The sequence below is a fragment of the Acomys minous genome, assembly GCF_964271855.1.
Source record: "Acomys minous genome assembly, chromosome: 16".
Classification (NCBI taxonomy): domain Eukaryota; kingdom Metazoa; phylum Chordata; class Mammalia; order Rodentia; family Muridae; genus Acomys; species Acomys minous.
Genome location: NC_140498.1, coordinates 39127943 through 39146166, shown reverse-complemented (window position 1 = coordinate 39146166; position 18224 = coordinate 39127943). Strand labels below are relative to the sequence as shown.

The 18224-nt window shown below is 47.6% G+C and overlaps 1 protein-coding gene across 2 annotated transcripts in view; it reads right to left on the bottom strand.

Annotated features, from left to right (window-relative positions):
• RAB11FIP3 (RAB11 family interacting protein 3) overlaps positions 1-18224 on the bottom strand; it is an 80263-nt gene that overhangs the window by 46625 nt on the left and 15414 nt on the right. For both annotated transcript variants that reach the window (XM_084763084.1, XM_084763085.1), the window contains exon 2: positions 1576-1669. In XM_084763084.1, the coding sequence (XP_084619210.1) occupies positions 1576-1669 (94 nt within the window). The remainder of the gene's footprint in view (positions 1-1575; positions 1670-18224) is intronic.

The following is an 18224-nucleotide window of genomic DNA, read 5'->3' as shown; positions in this document are numbered from 1 at the left end:
CCATCACACAGGCTGGCTTTCTGTTCAGCTGGACCAGGTGCGCCCCTCACCCAGAAACCATGCTTGCCCATCTCTCTCCTGTCCTCCCTAGAGAAGGCTGCCCGCATGGTGGCCTCAGCTTCTGCTTTCTTGCCACCATCCATTGGTCCCACCTTAATGCTGGCTTACCGCATTCTCCCTAGAAGCTGGTGTCCGTAACAGGTTTGTGGGTGAGAAACAATCAAAAAGAAACACGGATGACAAAACACAGCAACTTCTCTAGACACATTTGAGGACTCAGGCCTAAGTGACACTGTCAGTAATAATTTGGGTGGTTACAGATAAGACAGATGCTAAGACCAAAGGAATTCTCAAACCCTATCTCACCTGTTGACTATGGACCCTCCAGGCAATACTTGATGTGTGCAAGGAGGCAAAAAGCCTCCAGCTAACATACTCCATCACCATCAACCCCACCTTCTGGCAGGTGACAGAGCAATTAAGCAATCTTTTCAAAGTAGCAAATCTGAGTCACTGCCTGGTGAGTGCAAAACGCCATAGCCCCTGTGAAGACACTAAATCCATACCCAGCACCTAAGCACCCAGAGCCTAGGCGCCTATGCATCCACACAAAAGCTTGTACACATTCTATGAAACCTTACTCAAGCATCCCAAAAGTGAGATAAGCAAGACGCAGACGCACAATAGGCCACCACTCCACATTTTGAAAACAGCCACAGCCATGTACCAACCCCTAGGTGGGCCTGAGAGGCATACTGAGGGAATGGAGCCAGAGGTACGCAGGCCACGTTCACGTGAAAGCTGAAGAAGCAGTGCGCAGGGGCAGAAACCAGCACAGGGCTGATCAAAGGGTGAGAGCGACTTGCCTGACGGTCCCACCAGAGACGTGAGAATCACACTCAGGATTCTGTCATAACTCAAACTGCTACACATAAGAATTGTTCACTTCAAAAGAAATTAAAAAATAAAATAAATTTTAAAAAAAGAATTGCACACTTCACAATAGGTACATTTGCTTTGAACGGAAAATAAAGAAAAAGCCTGTGGACAAGTGCTGGGCTCTGGACGGTGATCTGAACGCGCAGCAGGGCCTTTGAGGGGAGGGCATGGATCTAAGGATTCCACTGAAGAGGTGGGGTGTAGACAGCTGTCTACACCCCACAGCACACACAGCAAGCTGTACTCTGGACGGAATGGGTGGGGAATATGGAATAACTATACACCTTCCTCAGGAGGGGGTTTCCCCAGGAAATGCTGGGGAAGGAAAGTAGCTTTCCACATTGTAAAGAAGCAGTTGAGAGCCATCCAATCATGGAGAGCAAGGTTCCCAGAACACACAGGGAAGACAAAAATAACCTGAACGCCAGATGTTCTCAGAGTAATGGGCTGAGCCGGTGTTGTGGTACACAATTTCAGCCCCAGCACCTGAGCAGCAGAGGCAGGTGGATCTCTGTGAGTTCAGGGCGGCAAGGGCTGTATGGGGGGTGGGGGTGGGGGGTGGGGAGAACAGATAGTTACAGAACACTGAGGAGAAGGGAGAGGTGGAGGGGCACAGGAAGGAGCCGACTGACCTACCTCCGTTTCTGATGGCCACAATCCCTTGGTGGAAGTCTTCAAAACTGATGACACCAAGCCCACTCGGGTCCAGGTATTGGGTTAAGTCCTTCACCTGCAAAGGCCAAAGGAGAACATGTTCACCACAGCCTGCACAGTCAGCAGGGCACACTGGGCGCTGACTCCTTTCACCATCTCCAAAGCAGCAGCTTGCTCACACAACCCAGAGCTTGAGAAGCCACGGACACTTCCATGGCAACCACAGCAAACACTCCAGCCACAGTGTGGAGAGCCATGCTGGAGGGGTCTGCCAGGAGCCTTGGTTTTCTTTCTTTCTTTCTTTCTTTCTTTCTTTCTTTCTTTCTTTCTCCCCCCCCCCCCCCGAGACAGGGTTTCTCTGTGTAGCCTTGGCTGTCCTGGACTCACTATATAGACCAGGCTGGCCTCGAACTCACAGCGATCCACCTGCCTCTGCATCCCAAGTGCTGGGATTAAAGGCGTGCGCCACCACGCCCAGCTGCGTTCTTAATCTTAGGAATAACATTCTGGCTCTAAGATGATGACTGAGCTCCCTTGGTGGGAAAATCAGGAGGTGGAAGTTTTAGGGACTGTTCAGCATGTTCTGCTGGGAAGAGCTGTCTCGGCAGTGGCAATGCCTTTGAGGAAAATAACTGAGGCAGACAGACCCTTGATATCACTCTCTCAAAAGGCAGAAAAATAACCCACACATGCCTATCACACAGCTGGGCAGTGGTGGCGCACACCTTTAATCCCAGCACTCGGGAGGCAGAGGTAGGTGGATCTTTGTGAGTTCGAGGCCAGCCTGGTCTACAAGGTGAGTCTAGGACAACCAAGGCTACACAGAGAAACCCTGTCTCAAAAAAATAAATAAAAATTTAAAAGGTTAACTTCTGGCCTCCATGCACAAACACGTACACATGAATAAATAAACCAAAAAATTAGGTGTACTAAGTGCACGCCTATATTCTTAGTTGTTGGGAAATAAAGGTAGGAAAACTGCCTGAGTCAGGAGCATTTCTTTTTTTCTTTTCTTTTCTTTTTTTTTTTTTTGTCTCCAAGACAGGGTTTCTCCATGTGGCCTTGGGTGTACTAGAACTCACTCTGCAGACCAGGCTGGCCTCAAACTCACAGAGATCTGAATGCCTCTGCCTCTTGAGTGCTGGAATTAAAGGTGTGCACCACAATGGCCTAGTAGCCCAGGAGTTCCAAGTTAGGCTGGATAGCACAGTGAAAGCCTGTCTAGAAAACACACACACACAGCTGGGCAATGGTGGCACATGCCCTTAATCCCAGCACTCGGGAGGCAGAGGCAGGCAGATAGATCTCTGTGAGTTTGAAGCCAGCCTAGTCTACAAAGCAAGGTCAGGGCAGTCAAGGCTACAGCGAAACCCTGTCTCAAAAAATAAGACATCTTGAAAATTTAAGAACAAAAACAAAAAAACACACTCAATATTCTTTTTTTTTTAATATTATTTATTTATTTATTATTTATACAGCATTCTGGTCCCATGTGTGCCTGCAGGCCAGAAGAGGGCACCAGGTCGCACTATAGATGGTTGTAAACCACCATGTGGTTGCTGGGAATTGAACTCAGGACCTTTGGAAGAACAGACAGTGCTCTTAACCAGCCCCCCCCTCTTTTTTTGAGACAGGGTTTCTCTGTGTAGCCTTGGTTGTCCTAGACTCACCTTGTAGACCAGGCTGGCCTCGAACTCACAAAGATCCACCTGCCTCTGCCTCCTGAGTGCTGGGATTAAAGGCGTGCGCCACCACCGCCCGGCCCAACACACTCAATATTCTTATTGGTATAGCCCCACATGAGATGCAAATTAAAACTACAAAGAGGCGATAACCTCTAAAATGACTGCAACTGGAAGAACTCAAGAGTGGAGAAGAGTCTGGCACAACAGTGAGGCATTTTCTGGAATGTGGAAATGTTAAACCTATACTACAGCAACAGCTGCACCAGTCTTATCAACTTCCTAGGAAACCTTGAACTGCGCACATAACAGTGGCAATTTGTGGTATACGAAACAATAATAAAGGAACAAAAAGGAATCAAGAGAAAAAGTCAAATACGGCAGTAAGATGGCTCAGTGTGTAGAAATGCTTGTCACCAAGCCTGGTGGCCTGAATTTGATGTCCACAGGACTGAGAGCCAACCTCCTCAAGCTGTTCTGACCATGGCACATACTGCACACACAAGCCTACAGTATACACACATGCACACCAAGCACAGACACACTATACAACAAAATTTTTTTAATTTTAAGATAAATCTTGAATTGAAGCAAACAAGTTACTGCAACAGAAGCCCAAGAGAAGAAAACGGAAGCAAAGACACAAACACTAAAAACAAAATTCACCGGGCGGTGGTGGCACACGCCTTTAATCCTAGCACTTAGGAGGCAGAGGCAGGGGGATCTCTGTGAGTTCAAGGCCTGTCTGATCTACAAAGTGAGTCCAGGATCAAGGCCACACAGAGAAACCCTGTCTCAAAAAAAAAAAAAAAAAAAAAGAGAGAGAAAACCAAAAATAAAACTCAACCTTTAATCCCAGCACCTGAGAGGCAGAGGCAAGTAGATCTCTGTAAGTTCTAGGCCAGGCTGGTCTATAGAGTGAGTTCCAGGACAGCCAAGGCTACACAGAGAGACCCTGTCTCAAAACACTGGGGGGGGAGGGAAGCAATTGGGTCTGGAGAGATGGATCAGTGGTTACAAGAGACTCAAATTCCGTTCCCAGCACCCCTCGAGTGGCTCACAAGCACATGAGACACGAGTTCCTGGGGCTCTGATGCCTTCTGGTATCTACCAGCATCCACACTCACTTGCACTTAACCACACTGGTAAGTATGTGTAATTACAGTTAAGACTAAGGGGCTGGAGAAATGGCACAATGGCCAAGAGCGCCCTGCCCATCAGTTCCCAGCACCCACGGCAGAGAGACGACAACCACGTGTGACTCCAGCTCCCAGGGCTCTCATGCCTTCTTCTGTCTTCTGAGGGGCGGGCGTGCACGCACACGCGCGCACACACACACACACAAAATGTTAAAAGTGAAATAATTTTTTTAAACTTAACTATGATTTCAAAGTACAGTATTAAGCACCTGAAAACATCAAAGCCTGATTCCAAGACTTTAATCTGTCAAGTTTTTGGACTTCAAAGGAAAAGAATTCATTTGAACAGCCACACAAGGGCCAAGTGACCTCATAAAAGAGAAAGCTTTTGGGAAGCAGTCAAGTAACAGATATTCTAACCCTACAGTCCCAAATGCTGCAAAGAGGTGGGACCCTTTAAAAAAGAACTAAAAGTCAGGCAGTGGCGCACAACTCTAATCCCAGCACTTGGGAGGCAGAGGCAGGTGGATCGCTGTGAGTTCGAGGCCAGCCTGGTCTACAAAGTGAGTCCAGGACCGCCAAGGCTACACAGAGAAACCCTGTCTCTGAAAAAACGAAAAAAGGAACAAACAAACAAAACAAAGAATGACTAATGGTGTTGGGGAGGGGAGGGGAGGGGAGGGGAGGGGAGGGGACGGGGGAGGGGAGGGGAGGGTGGCTAAGATTTTGTAGTTTAGAATTTCTTCCGAAGCACTGTGTGAGAGAAATCTACTAAAGCATCAGGAGGCCTGAAGAACACTCCCTGAGGTGGTGCTGGGCGGTGTGGTGCTGGACATGTGCCCCTGAGTGTGGCGCCCAGCCATGTGTCTGAGAACAGAGCAGCTAGCCAAATGTAGCACATCAGCAGGACTCAGGAGAGTGTGAAGAGGCTTCCTTCCAGAACCTCTCAGGACGAGCCTTTAGAGGCGAATGGCAACTGCAACCAACACATCGTGTGCCTCAGTGCCAGGGCACAATTAGGAGAGAGACTAGCTCTGTCCTAGTCAGACTGTGTGAAAACCACGTAAACAAAAGGACCCCGCAGCCCTCCTGACCTGAAAACACAATACACCACCACCGAACAGCAGGTGGCGCTCTCCTGACCCTAGTGACAGCAGAGGAGTGACAGAACCCTAAGCGCACCACCTTCCCATCCAGAGCTGGGACTCAGCTAGACCCTGGAGACAAGCAACAGGAAGCTGAGCGAGCAAAAGAAAGGCAGTCCACATCTACATCCTAGGGACACAGAGTCAGCCCTTGGGAAGTTTGGCAGACAGAAAAGCAACTGCTGGTTTCATGAAAACAACCAGGACCTCACTCAGAGACACACGGTACTTTCATGGATACAGACCCAAACAAGCGCAGTTCAAAACCACAGAGAAGACCTGGGGAGCTGGCTCGGTGGGGAGAGGACAGAGGGCCGGCCACGTAAGCACGAGAGCCTGAGTCTGATCGCCCACACCCACAGCTTAGAAAACTGCAGAGCACAACAGCAGTACCTATAATTCCAGCAGAACCAGAGACAGGAGGAAGCCTGGAGACTGCCGGCCAGCACAGCTGAGTCAGCAAGCTCCAGGTTCAGAGAGACTCGGTCTGGGAGGGGGAGAAAAGGTGGCGCACCATTGAGAAAAACACCAAATGTTAACCTGGGACTTCCCCTCAAACACAACCTAAAGGTAGCTAGAAATTTGAGTACTCATTGAATATGGATGACGTGGAGCTACTGTTAATGTCAGATTTGGCAATATTCTAGAGCGCTGGTTTCTAGATACACTTAACTGCTCTATTTGAAATTCCTTGCATTGGTAGAGTGCTTGAAGTCTCATGGCCAGCCAGGAGTGGTGGTGTACACCTTTAATGACAGCACTTGGGAGGTGGAGGAAAGAGAACCAGGAGGAATTCAAGGTCACCCATGACTAGTGTATTGAGGCCAGTTATATCTCAACCATAAAAAGACATATTTCTTATATTTATAAATATATTTTCTACTTAATATCTGTATTTATTGAGTACATTAGATATTATTCATCTAATACTGAATGTTAACCAAATATTTAGAATAGATTAGATATGTATTATATTAAGTAAATATGTAATGTTGAATGTTAAATTACATATATGTGGGGTAAGTACAGGCACAAATGAATCTGTATGACAGGGTTGTAAGGGGGGAGGGTCCACTACTCCCTACTTTATATGTGTACGTACTTTTCTATAAATAAAATTTTCAAAATCAGGAGGGAGACAGGATGGAGGGTGGAACACTGACTAGGGAGAGGCTTACGTTCAGTTCCGTGTGGAGTAAAGACAACAAGGAAGCCCTGGGGGGTGGAGAGCTGAGGTGGGTTAAAGAAGAATGCCCTACTCCCCAGCCAGACTCAGATAGGTGTGGCCTTGAGGAGAAGTGTGACACTGGGGACTGGCCTTGAGGTTTCAAAAGCACATGCCTGGGAGGCAGAGGCAGGTAGATGGATGTGAGTTCGAGGCCAGCCTGGTCTACAAAGCAAGTCCAGGATATCGAAGGCTACACAGAGAAACTCTGTCTCAAAAAGCAAAAAACAAACAAACAAACAAAAATCTCAGCATATGCCAAGCCCCGTCTCTCTTCCTGCTGCCTGAGGATAGGGTGTAGAACTCTTAGCTGCTTCTCCAGCACCGGGGCTGCCTGTGTGCTGCCATGTTTCCCACCATGATGATAATGGACCAAACCCCTGAAACTGTAAGCCAGCCCCCAATTAAATGCTTTCTTTTATAAGAGTTGTCATGGCCATGGCGTCTCTTCACAGCACTAAAACAGTGACTAATAACAGGATGTGAGTTAAAGATGGATAAGTGTTTCAACCCTGCAGCTGCACTGGTTCTGCCTGAGGCCATACCCAACAATGCACAAAGGCCAGGCAGTACCAGAGCCTCCTCTGCCAGGCAGAGCAGTGAGTCACCAGACTAGCTCACAGAAGCCCCGCCCAGGAGAGTAGCAGGCAAGGAGAGGACACTGCAGGCTGTTGGGGAGGTGGGGCCAGGCCTGGAGGACACAGACCTTCTGAGGAGCACCAAGCCTCTCTCGGCTCCCCCCCATACCACTCCACTTTATGGCCACATCTAGAAAACCCCAGGTGAGCCAAGTAAGAAGAGGAATATCAGATCACTAGGACCCACACCAGAAGGAAAGGAGAGGTGCAAGAAGCAGCAAGGGACAGAGAGGCTAAAACAGAAAAAGCAAGAACAGAGTTCACCTGCCCCATAGGGACACAAGATGAAGGAACAGGACAACAAAGCCAGTACCAAGGATGCTCACAGCTCACAACCAACAGAGGTGCTACAAGTACAAGGCGTGATGGCTTCAGTTCAGACGGAAGGGTGCCCAGTAAGGGGACAATGGCAGAACTCTGAAAGGCAGGCATGTAGAAAAATAGGAAAAGGGCAGACAGTAGTGGAGACATAGCTACCTCCTCTGGTGACCTCAGCAGGACATCACAGAGTGTTCAATGATCCATCACATGACCCAGACCCAGAAGGTAGAATACTGTGTCAAGAATCTAGACTTGAGGACACCCAAGGAGAGACCCTGCTGCCATGTCACATGCAATTTCATCAGACTCTAAGATGGAATGGCTGGACCCAGCAGTGCCAGGCTCTGAAGCTAGCCTCCGGCGCAATGGTACCCAAGGGGCTCGGTGTGGCAGTGCTGATACTGATTTTCCCAACTGAGTCTTAAAAAGAAATCTAGTGTGTGTGAACGGGTGCTCTGCCTACATGTACGAGTGAACGCTGGGAGTGGAATTACAGACATCATAAGCCATGACGTGGGTGCTAGAAATTGAAGCTGGGCTCTCGGAAGAGCAGGCAGCTCTTAACTGGTGAGCCATCTCTAGTCCCGAAAGCTGACTGCTTGGATACAGACGAATAGAGGTTATCAAATGCCTCCCTTCTCACTTCCTAAGTACAGAAGTCTGCAAAGCCTGCTGCTTCCTCAAGGGCTAGCCAACCCACAACCGCACCAGCCACTCTGGCCTTGAGGGATCTAAGACTATCAACAGCAAAGCTCCTCACAGAACACCAAGCGCTCTGCGGTCCATTCTGAAATCCTAGCCAGATGCTTTAAAGTAAATCATTAGCTAGAAGCAGGCCCTTTTATACACCATGTTAGAATGATCGAGAAGGAACGCAAATAAACCCTTTTTCATGGCTTTGGGATGTTTTACTTTATTATTTATCCTCCTCCTCCTCCTCCTCCACCACCACCACCATCACCACCACCACTTATTGTCGTCATCGTCGTCATCATCATCGTCGTCATCACCACCACCATCATCATCATCATCATCATCAATTTATTTAACTTGCAACAGAGTTGTTCTGCTATGTAGACCAGGCTGGCCTCAAACCTGTAGTGATCCGGCCTCCGCATGTTCACCCCTGGGATTCAAAGTGCAGAGGCAGGAGGAACTCTATAGAATCAGAACAGTGTGGTGCCATCCTCAGCCCTGAAAAGTACACTTAATAAATTGTTTTAAGGCAGGCAGTGGTGGCGCACGCCTTTAATCCCAGCACTCGGGAGGCAGAGGCAGGTGGATCACTGTGAGTTCCAGGCCAGATTGGTCTACAAAGCAAGTCCAGGACAGTCAAGGCTACACAGAGAGACCCTGTCTCAAAAAACAAGGAAGGAAGGAAGAATGGAAGGAAGAATGGAAGGAAGGAAGGAAGGAAGGAAGGAAGACACCTGTAATCCCAGCACTCGGGAGGCAGAGGCAGGTGGATCTCTATGAGTTCAAGGCCAGCCTGGTCTACAAAGCAAGTCCAGGACAGCCAAGGCTACATAGAGAAACTGTGTCTCAGAAAAGAAAAAGAAAAAAAGGAAGAGAGGTTTGAGACTAGCTTGGGCTACATGGAAGGACCTAAATTCCATTTTAGCTTTTAAAAACATCATATTCAGGCACCCACATAGTTCAGCGGGTAAAGGTACTAAACATCCATGATGGACAGAGAACGAACTTCTACAAGTATCCTCTAACCTTGAGAGACAGACACAAATGCAGACACAGACACACAGACACACACACAAACACACACACACACACACACACACACACACACACGGGGGGGGGGGGGAAACATTTTTCAAACTTTATTTCCTTCATAATCTGAAGAACAAATCAACCTCCATGGAGCTGAGGCTGTAAGGACAATCTAATTTATTCAAACCAAGAGTGCTACATTTGGTAGGCATCTTAGAAAAGTACGAGACTGAGAAGTAACACTCTAAACACTCTACCCCTTCCTGCAAAACCCAGCACAGCTGAAAAATCAGCCAAGAAACATGAACCAGAGCAAAAAAGCAAAGTATTAAAAAGCAAAGCCCAGCACTCCACAAGGACAGCCAGACTCTGGGGAAGAGCAAGCCACGCTAGCCACACGAAACGCCACAGGAAAACAGCAGAACTTACACCATTTCTACTACAGAAGCTAAAACACAGCTCATGAACCTGAGAGTGAAGGGACCTAACAAGTGTACTAGCCATGGTTCCCTGAGTGCTAAAGCTCTCTGTGGAAAGGAAGTGCAAGGAAAAGCCATCCCCGTGTTTGGATTTTGTTGTCATGAGTAAATCAAAATCCTCCACAAGACGTATTTAACCAGAAGCTAAGAGGCCCTGAGGACCCCCTTTTCCTATCCATAAACTCCCCACGACATCAGCATGGGCAGGAGAAACACTCTACTGTGGGTGATTTCTAAAGACTGCTCTGAAGGGCTGGGGTACAGGCAGCTCAGCAAGCAGTGTCGGCCTGGCCTGCACAATGCCCTGGGTTAGCCCGCAGGGCTCTGTGAAACCAGGTGTGATAATGTAGGCCTGTAATCCCAGCACTGGGGGCGGGGGTGGGAGGGTGGAGACAGAAGAACCAGAAAGTTCAAAGCCATCTCAGCTACAAAGTAAATACAGGGGCGGGCACGCATGCACGCATGCACGCACGGATGCACAAAAACACCACGAAGCCTGTAGCCAGCCCATCTTGTTACACCCACTCTTCCCTCTAACAAGCTGCCAAAGCAGCTAAACATGCACATAGCAGAGTGTCCTTCTGGTCCTCATATGACATCACAGACACCCTGTGCTGCACCCACCTGGTACCCACCAAGGACCAGAAGGGACCAAGCACATCTAAATCCTCCTGGTCACATCAAATCTCAGATCTGTTGATTACTGCAAGATCTCCACTCCCCTGGTGTTGTTTATTGATGGAAATGTCTTAGGTTTCTATTGCTGCGATGACACACCATGACCAAAATCAAGTTGGTTCGAAAGGGCTGACTTCACCTTAGAGCTTGTGGTCCATCATCCAGGGGAGGCAGGGCAGGAGCTGACGCAGAGGCCATGGAGGAGTGCTGCTCACTGGCTTGCTCCTCAAGGCTTGTTCAGCCTGCTTTCCCACAGCACCCAGGAAAATGCATTACAGACTAGCCTACAGGCCAGTCTTACGGAGGCATTTTCTCGACTCAGAGTCCCTCTTCCCAAATGACTCTAGCTTGTGTCAAGCTGACATAAAACTAGCCAGCACATGAAGAGTCCCTCAAGTTCAAAGGCTACAGAGTAAGACTGTCCTAAAGCCAGGCAGTGGTGGCACATGACCAAGGCCAGCCTGGTCTCCTGAGTGAGTTCTAAGACAGCCAGAGCTACACAGAGAAACCCCCGAGAGGGAGGGAAGGTGGGGGGGGGGGAGAGAGAGAAGGGGGGGGAGGGGGGAGAAATGATGACTGACTATCCAAGCAAACAAACAAGACAGAAGAAAACCAAGGAGATTTCTCAGATAAGTAGAAACACTTAACTTTTTAAAAACTTGCCTAGGTGCCAGTCAGGTGGCTCAGAAGTAAAGGCGCTAGTCTCCAAGCAAGACAACCACACCTCAGACCCTGAGGCCTGAACAGTGGAAGGAGACTCCTGAAAGTAGTTCTCTCACTTCTACATGCACGTGTACATGTGCTCCACCACGCACAGTAAATAAAATAAAATGTAATAATAATAATAATAATAATAATAATAATAATAATAATAATAATAATCAGGCTCTGTAAACACAAAACAAAGACAGCTAACAACACTGAAGTTATGGGGCGCTGCTGGAGGAAATGACACCATTAGAGCAACTCTGATGTCTATTTTCTTGGCAACTTAAAGGTAGTATGCATTTATTACTGAACTTAAACTTGAAAGTGAGACAGGTAGGCTAAATACTGGAAGGCTTTCCAACACTGAATGTGCTCATTTTCAGCTCAGCTTTTCTCAGTACAAAAATAGCTTCCTGAATCACCAGGCAGGGACACACCACGCCGACTGCCTGTGAGGGTGAACTAATCGGGCTTTGTGAGGATAAAACACTGTCTTACATGGACAAAGGCCAGTCCGGGGCCTGGAAAGAGGCTAATCACGCGCTGGAGAAGCCATCTGCACCCAGGTGTTGAAAGGTCCCAGCTGTCCCTGTCCTTCAGCAGATCTAAGCTACAAAGTGGTCAGCACTTGTTCTAAAGCAGAAAATAGGGTTTCTCCTATCAACAGGAAATGCAGCTGAGAGCCTCATCCAGAACCTCCCTTAGCTTTTCACCTTTTAAATTACAACCTGCGAGTGCATACACCTGCCATAGCACCACACGTTAGAGGCTTTCAGCAATCAGCTATCTCCTTCCACCATCTGGGCCCTGGAGATCAAATTCACTGCGGGGCTCAGCAGCAAGCACCTTTATCCGCTGAGCTACCTTCGCCACCTCACCTTCTGTCTGTAACTCTACCCCCAGGAGATCCATGCACCTTCCGGTCTTCAGTGATACCTTCATGCACAGAGCATAACACAGACACAGACAGACAAATACACACACGAAGATGGATGGATGGATGGATGGATGGATGGACAGATGGACAGGTGGATGGATTGATGATAAATAGATTGAAAGATCTTTCAGGAGCTGGAGAGATGGCTCAGTGGTTAAAAGTACCTGCTATTCTTCCAAGGGATCTGGGTTCCAATATCCTCTTTTGGCTTCCTTGACCATCAGATACACATACAGTGCACATGCACACATGCAAGCAATACTCAGACATAAAAAAACTTTCAAGCAAGCCCGGTGTTGTGCTGCACGCCTTTAATCCCAGCACTTGGGAGGCAGAGGCAGGCAGATCGCTGTGAGTTCAAGGCCAGCCTGGTCTACAAAGCGAGTCCAGGACAGCCCAGGCTACACAGAGAAACCCTGCCTCAAAAAGCCAATAAATAAATAGATAGATAGATCTTAAGGGAAAAAAAAAAGAATAAAGTTGAAATGGGTGCATCAGAATGGAGCCCTGACAGACACTGTGGAGGTGTTTAGAGAACACTGATGAATTCACTTCTAGCCTGCAGAGAATGATACAGAAGCTTTCTAAAGGGCAGTCATCTCCTCAGAGCTAATCATGAGGGACAACACAGTAGGTTTGCTACAGTGAAACCTAAGAAAGCTCAGGATAATTGTGTTGGTTTCAGTCCTACTTAGCCAAGGCATCAAGACTATGTTTTTGAGAAAGGAGTTGACAGGGTCTTATGTAGCCCAGTCTGGCCTCGAACTTACTCTGTAGTTGAAACAGGCCTTTTAACTTCTGATCCTTCTGCCTACACCTTCTAAGGACTAGAAATATAAGCTATGAAATAACTTGCTGCTATTTGATACTGACTCTGTTTTTAAAAAATTGTTAAATTAAAAAAAAAATTTTGTCTCCATATTTTTAAAAAATGGTTCTCAATTCACAAATATCATTCACAAAATGTTTCTTAGTCTGCAATAGAGTCAAGTGCAGAGTAAACTTAACGGTTTTCTCCAGAAATAGCTCCTTTAAGGAGCCTTAAAAATTACAGCACCTGGGCTAGAGATGGCTCAAAGGTTAAGAGCACTGACTGCTCTTCCAGAGGCCCTGAGTTCAATTCCCAGCAACCACATGGTGCCTCACAACCATCTATAATGAGATCTGATGCCCTCTTCTGTCCTGTAGGTATACATGCAGGCAGAGTACTGAATACATAATAAATAAATACATCTAAAAAAAAATTACAGCACCTAGCTGGACATGGTGGTGCATGCCTTTAATCCCAGCACTCAGGAAGCAGTTAGCAGGCAGATCTCTGTGGGTTCAAGTCCAGCCTGGGTTACAAAGCAAGTCTAGGACAGGCAGGGCTACACAGAGACACTCTGCCTCAGAAAAAAACAAATATTACAACACCCACCAACCCATCCAAAAAACCTTAGACCCAAAATTGAACCCCCCCCCACAGGGTGTGCAGGGATAAAAATGGAGCAGAGGTTGAGGAGGGAAGGGACCAACAATGACTGGCCCAAGTTGAGACCCATCCCACAGGAGGGCCAACCCCCGACACGATTAATGATACCCTGAGATGCTTGCAGACAGGGCACTAGCATAGCTGTCCTCTGAGAGGCTCCACTCAGCAGCAGATCAAAACAGATGCAGAGACTCACCGCCAAACATTCGGAGAAGCTCAGGGAATCTTGGGGAAGAGTTGGGGGAAGGTTAAAGGACCTGGAGGAAACAAGACCTCCAGGAGAAGACCAACAGAGTCAGCTAGCTGAGGACCATGGGGGCTCACAGAGACTGGTCCACCAATAGGTCCCCTGCACACATGCAGCTGGTGGACAGCTCCGTCTTCATGAGGGTACCCTAGCAATTAAAGTGGGGCCGACGCTGACATGCACTCTGGTTCCTGCATTTTGATCACTCTGCCCTAGCTGAGCTGCCTTGGGGAAGAGGATGTGCTTAGTCCTGATGCAACTTCAAGTGCCACGGCAGGTTGGGGGGCGGGGAGAACATCCCCTTTTCTTTTCTTTTCTTTTTTTGGTTTTTTTGGTTTTTCAAGACAGGGTTTTTCTGTGCAGCTTTGGCTCGCATTGTAGACCAGGCTGGCCTTGACCTCACAGAGATCTGCCTGCCTCTGCCTCCCGAGTGCTGGGATTAAAGGCACGTGCCACCACGCCCGGCAGAACATCCCCTTTTCTGAGGAGAAGGGGAGAGAGGAAAAAGAGAAGAGGGTGAAAAGGTAGGACCTGGAAGAGAGGAGGGAGGGGGCTACAATAAGGATGTAAAGTAAATAAATAAATGAATTTTTTCAAAAAATGTCATCACCATGGGCTAAAGAGATGACTAAGCAGTTAAAATCATTAGCTGGTCTTCCAGAAGACATGGGTTCAATTCCCAGGACCCAAAGCACTTACATGGCAGTTCATAACTCTCTGTAACTCCAGGGGCTCCAACACCCTCTTTTGGCTACACAGATATACATGTAAAAACACTACTACTGCTACTGCTGATTATTATTATTATTATTACTACACAATTATAATAATTATTATATATTATTGTTTTATTAAAAAGACAAAAAGGCACCAAAGCCAGATAAAGAAGTGGCACATGGCTGTAATCTCAGCATTAGGGAAGCAGAGCCTCAAGCAGACACAGGGTACATACATAGTGAGTATGTCATCGGCCTAGGCTACATGGATCCTCTCTCAAACAAAATGAAATACAAATCAAGAATTAAGGCACCAAGAACATCCAGGTACTGTGTGGCTTGTTAATTTTTCACCAGCCAGAAGAGCAGAAAGTGTCACAGGCCCCTAGATCTGACCAAACTAACCCCATGACAGAAATGCCATTCAGGCTGAAAATCTCAGCATATAGATAGCACCACCTGCCAGAACTAAAGCCAAGACCTAGTCCATCAAAGGCCATAGTTCTGGGAAAGTCTCTAATTTTACTTTTCTGTAGTTCTTCCGGCTAAGTGTTCTTGTTACCTGAAGTATGTCTACCCAGAATAGTGTGTGTGTGTGTGTGTGTGTGTGTTTAAAAGCTCACCCTGAGAAAGACTCGGGGTTACACTGAGATTCCCTATCACCCAGTGTTGTCACCGGCCAGCTAATAAAGACTTTCTATTGGCTTCCCGTGTTTTTGCCAGGTGTGGTGGCGCATGCCTTTAATCCGAGCACTCAAGAGGCAGAGGCAGGTGGATCCCTGTGAGTTCGAAGCCAGCCTGGTCTACACCACGAATCCAGGGCAGCCAGGGCTACACAGAGAAACTCTGTGTCAAAACACCAAACCAAACCAAACCAAACCCCATGCCCTCGCGGTGTTCACTGGTGGACACCCCACAACAGAAGACCTCACTTTTCCCCTGGACTCTGATATAAGGCAGATGCACCCAGTCCAGCTGGGATGAACTAACTTAGTAAACAAGTGAAGGAGATGGAGGTCAGAGTGGGTGGAGAAAGGGAACCAAACCTGCAAAGGTGACAGCACTTTTAGCCTGACAAAGAAAGGTCATGACCATTGTGTCACAAGGCTACCTGAGGGACCAGCAGGAGGAATCTGAGCTATTGCCCAGAGGCCACTCATTGCCAGAAAAGTCCAGCTGGGTCAGCCACAGTCTGGGCTCAACCACCTGCCTGTGTTCATGCCCCAGTTACAGGCTAGTAATGGGGGAAAAGAGGATTTATTCACTATGGCCACACTGGGAAGAGGAACGTAAAAAAGGCATCCAGCAACTTCAAACCCATCTTCAGGGTACTAACATGAGGTTTAGGTTTAAACAGAGCCCAAGAGGTACAAATAACTCAGCAGGTAGTCGAATCCCCATCTGTCTCTGGCCCATCATGGTCTTAGCTCAGATGCTCCAAAAGTCCTGAGTTCAATTCCCAGCAACCACATAGCGGTTCACAACCATCTGCAATGTGATCTGATGTCTTCTTCTGGCCTACAAGTATTTATGCAGGCAGAGCACTGTATACATACTAATAAATAAATAAATCTTTAAAAAAAAGGTTGAGCCTTTCATAACAATAGGAATACTGGGTGTGGTGGGACATGAGTTCAAGGCCAGCCTGGTCCATATAGTGAGTTCTAGGACAGCCAGGGCTACAATGGGAGACTATTTCCATCGTTCACTATGCCTTTTCTTCCACCTTTGCAAGTCCCTAATGCTAGATAAGGGAGAAAAAAGGATGGAGAGGAAAGAAAAGGGATCCCTGATAAAGTCAGGAGTTGGAAAGGAGGAAAGGGGTCAACCTTAACTGTTAGACTACTTTCTGCTGACAGGGGCGCTGAGCTCCTTGGGGCAAGTTTGATCTTTGCTGTCAGAATATGTAGTGTCTTCTTTGCACAGGACTAGTTAGCAAACCAAAACCAACAACTAACTAACCCACCCCAACCCTGGGGTCCTTGCATTTATTTATACGCCCTCTAAAGAGTCCCCAGAATTCCAAATGTCACACACTCATAGAAACTATTTGCAGCTGGCAAAATCTCACCTCTGCTAGAGCACGAGGTAAATCATAGTCAGCTGCTGCAAAGCAGCCCCATGTCCCCACAGCTGGAATTAAAACAAAAACATATTCTTACAATATCTGTTTTTAAAGAAACCAAAATTCTCACTACATGTCTCTAGATAAAGAAATAAAGAGGAAAACAGATTTGGTATTCCACAAAGACTTTAAGTGCCTTCCAATTTCTGAAAGTGTCTACCAGTTTACCAAGTAAAATAATGGGTAATTTGCCAGTAAAACCCTCATTAGATGCTCTGCCTCTGGCCTGTGTGAAGGAAATAAGGCAGTCCTAAGTGTCCCACACTGCAGCAGGTACACAGGACCCCTAGCAGGGTACAATCAATTTTTCCTTTATTAAAAATTCCTTAGGGTCTCATGTAGCCAAATCTGAGCTCAAAGTATCTATATAATAAACAAGGATAGCCTTGAACTTCTGCCTAACACCCACCCCCAAGTGCTGGGGTGCAGGCACATACCTCCATGCGCCCAGCTCATGCCTTCTTAGCTTTTTCACCTAATAAAAACTAGGCCTGACAGTTGAGCATGGTGGTGCACACCTGTAATCCCAGCACTTGAGGAGGCAGAGGCAGACAGAATCTCTGTGAGCTCGAGGACAGTCTGGTCTACAATAGTGAATTCAAGGACAGCCAGGGTATACAGAGATCCTGTCACCAAATAAAGAAATAAATATTAAACATAAACCCAACAAGGAGAGAAGTAGGGCCTAATCTCTATAGTAAGCAGCGTTGCTTATAGGACCACTGAGCCCAGAGCAGCATAGAGGCTTCCCCAAGCACCACTGCCGCAGGCCAAGACTACGCTGGCCGATGTGGCACCTCCACTAACCCAGGCATCTGAGCTCCTATGGCAGCCTTAAAAGAAGAGCAAGAGGCCGGGCATGGTGGTGCACGCCTTTAATCCCAGCACCAGGGAGGCAGAGGCAGGCGGATCGCTGTGAGTTCGAGGTCAGCCTGGTCTACAAAGCGAGTCCAGGACAGCCAAGGCTACACAGAGAAACCCTGTCTCAAAAAACCAAAAAAGAAGAACAGGAGGAAGAGGAGGAAGAAGAGGAGGAAGAGGAGGAGGACAATGACAATGAAGATGACGACAAGGAGCAAGAGAGCTGGAGTGTCTGGACCCAGTGACTAGCACAGGTGGTACTTACTGCACAAGTACCACCCACTCTAATTTCAGCCAATACGTTCCAACCCCTGCACTATCAATCACATCTCTGACCTGTGGGCTCTCCTCTAGTTGCAGCCTCTGGCTGGCTGTGCCCCCAAGGGTTCCACCTGTAGCGCTGGAGAGATGGCTCGGTGGTTTAGAGCAATCTGCTCTTCCAAAGGTCCAGAGTTCAATTCCCAGCAACCACATGGTGGCTCACAAGCATCATGTGATCTGATGCCCTCTTCTGGCATGCAGGTATGCATG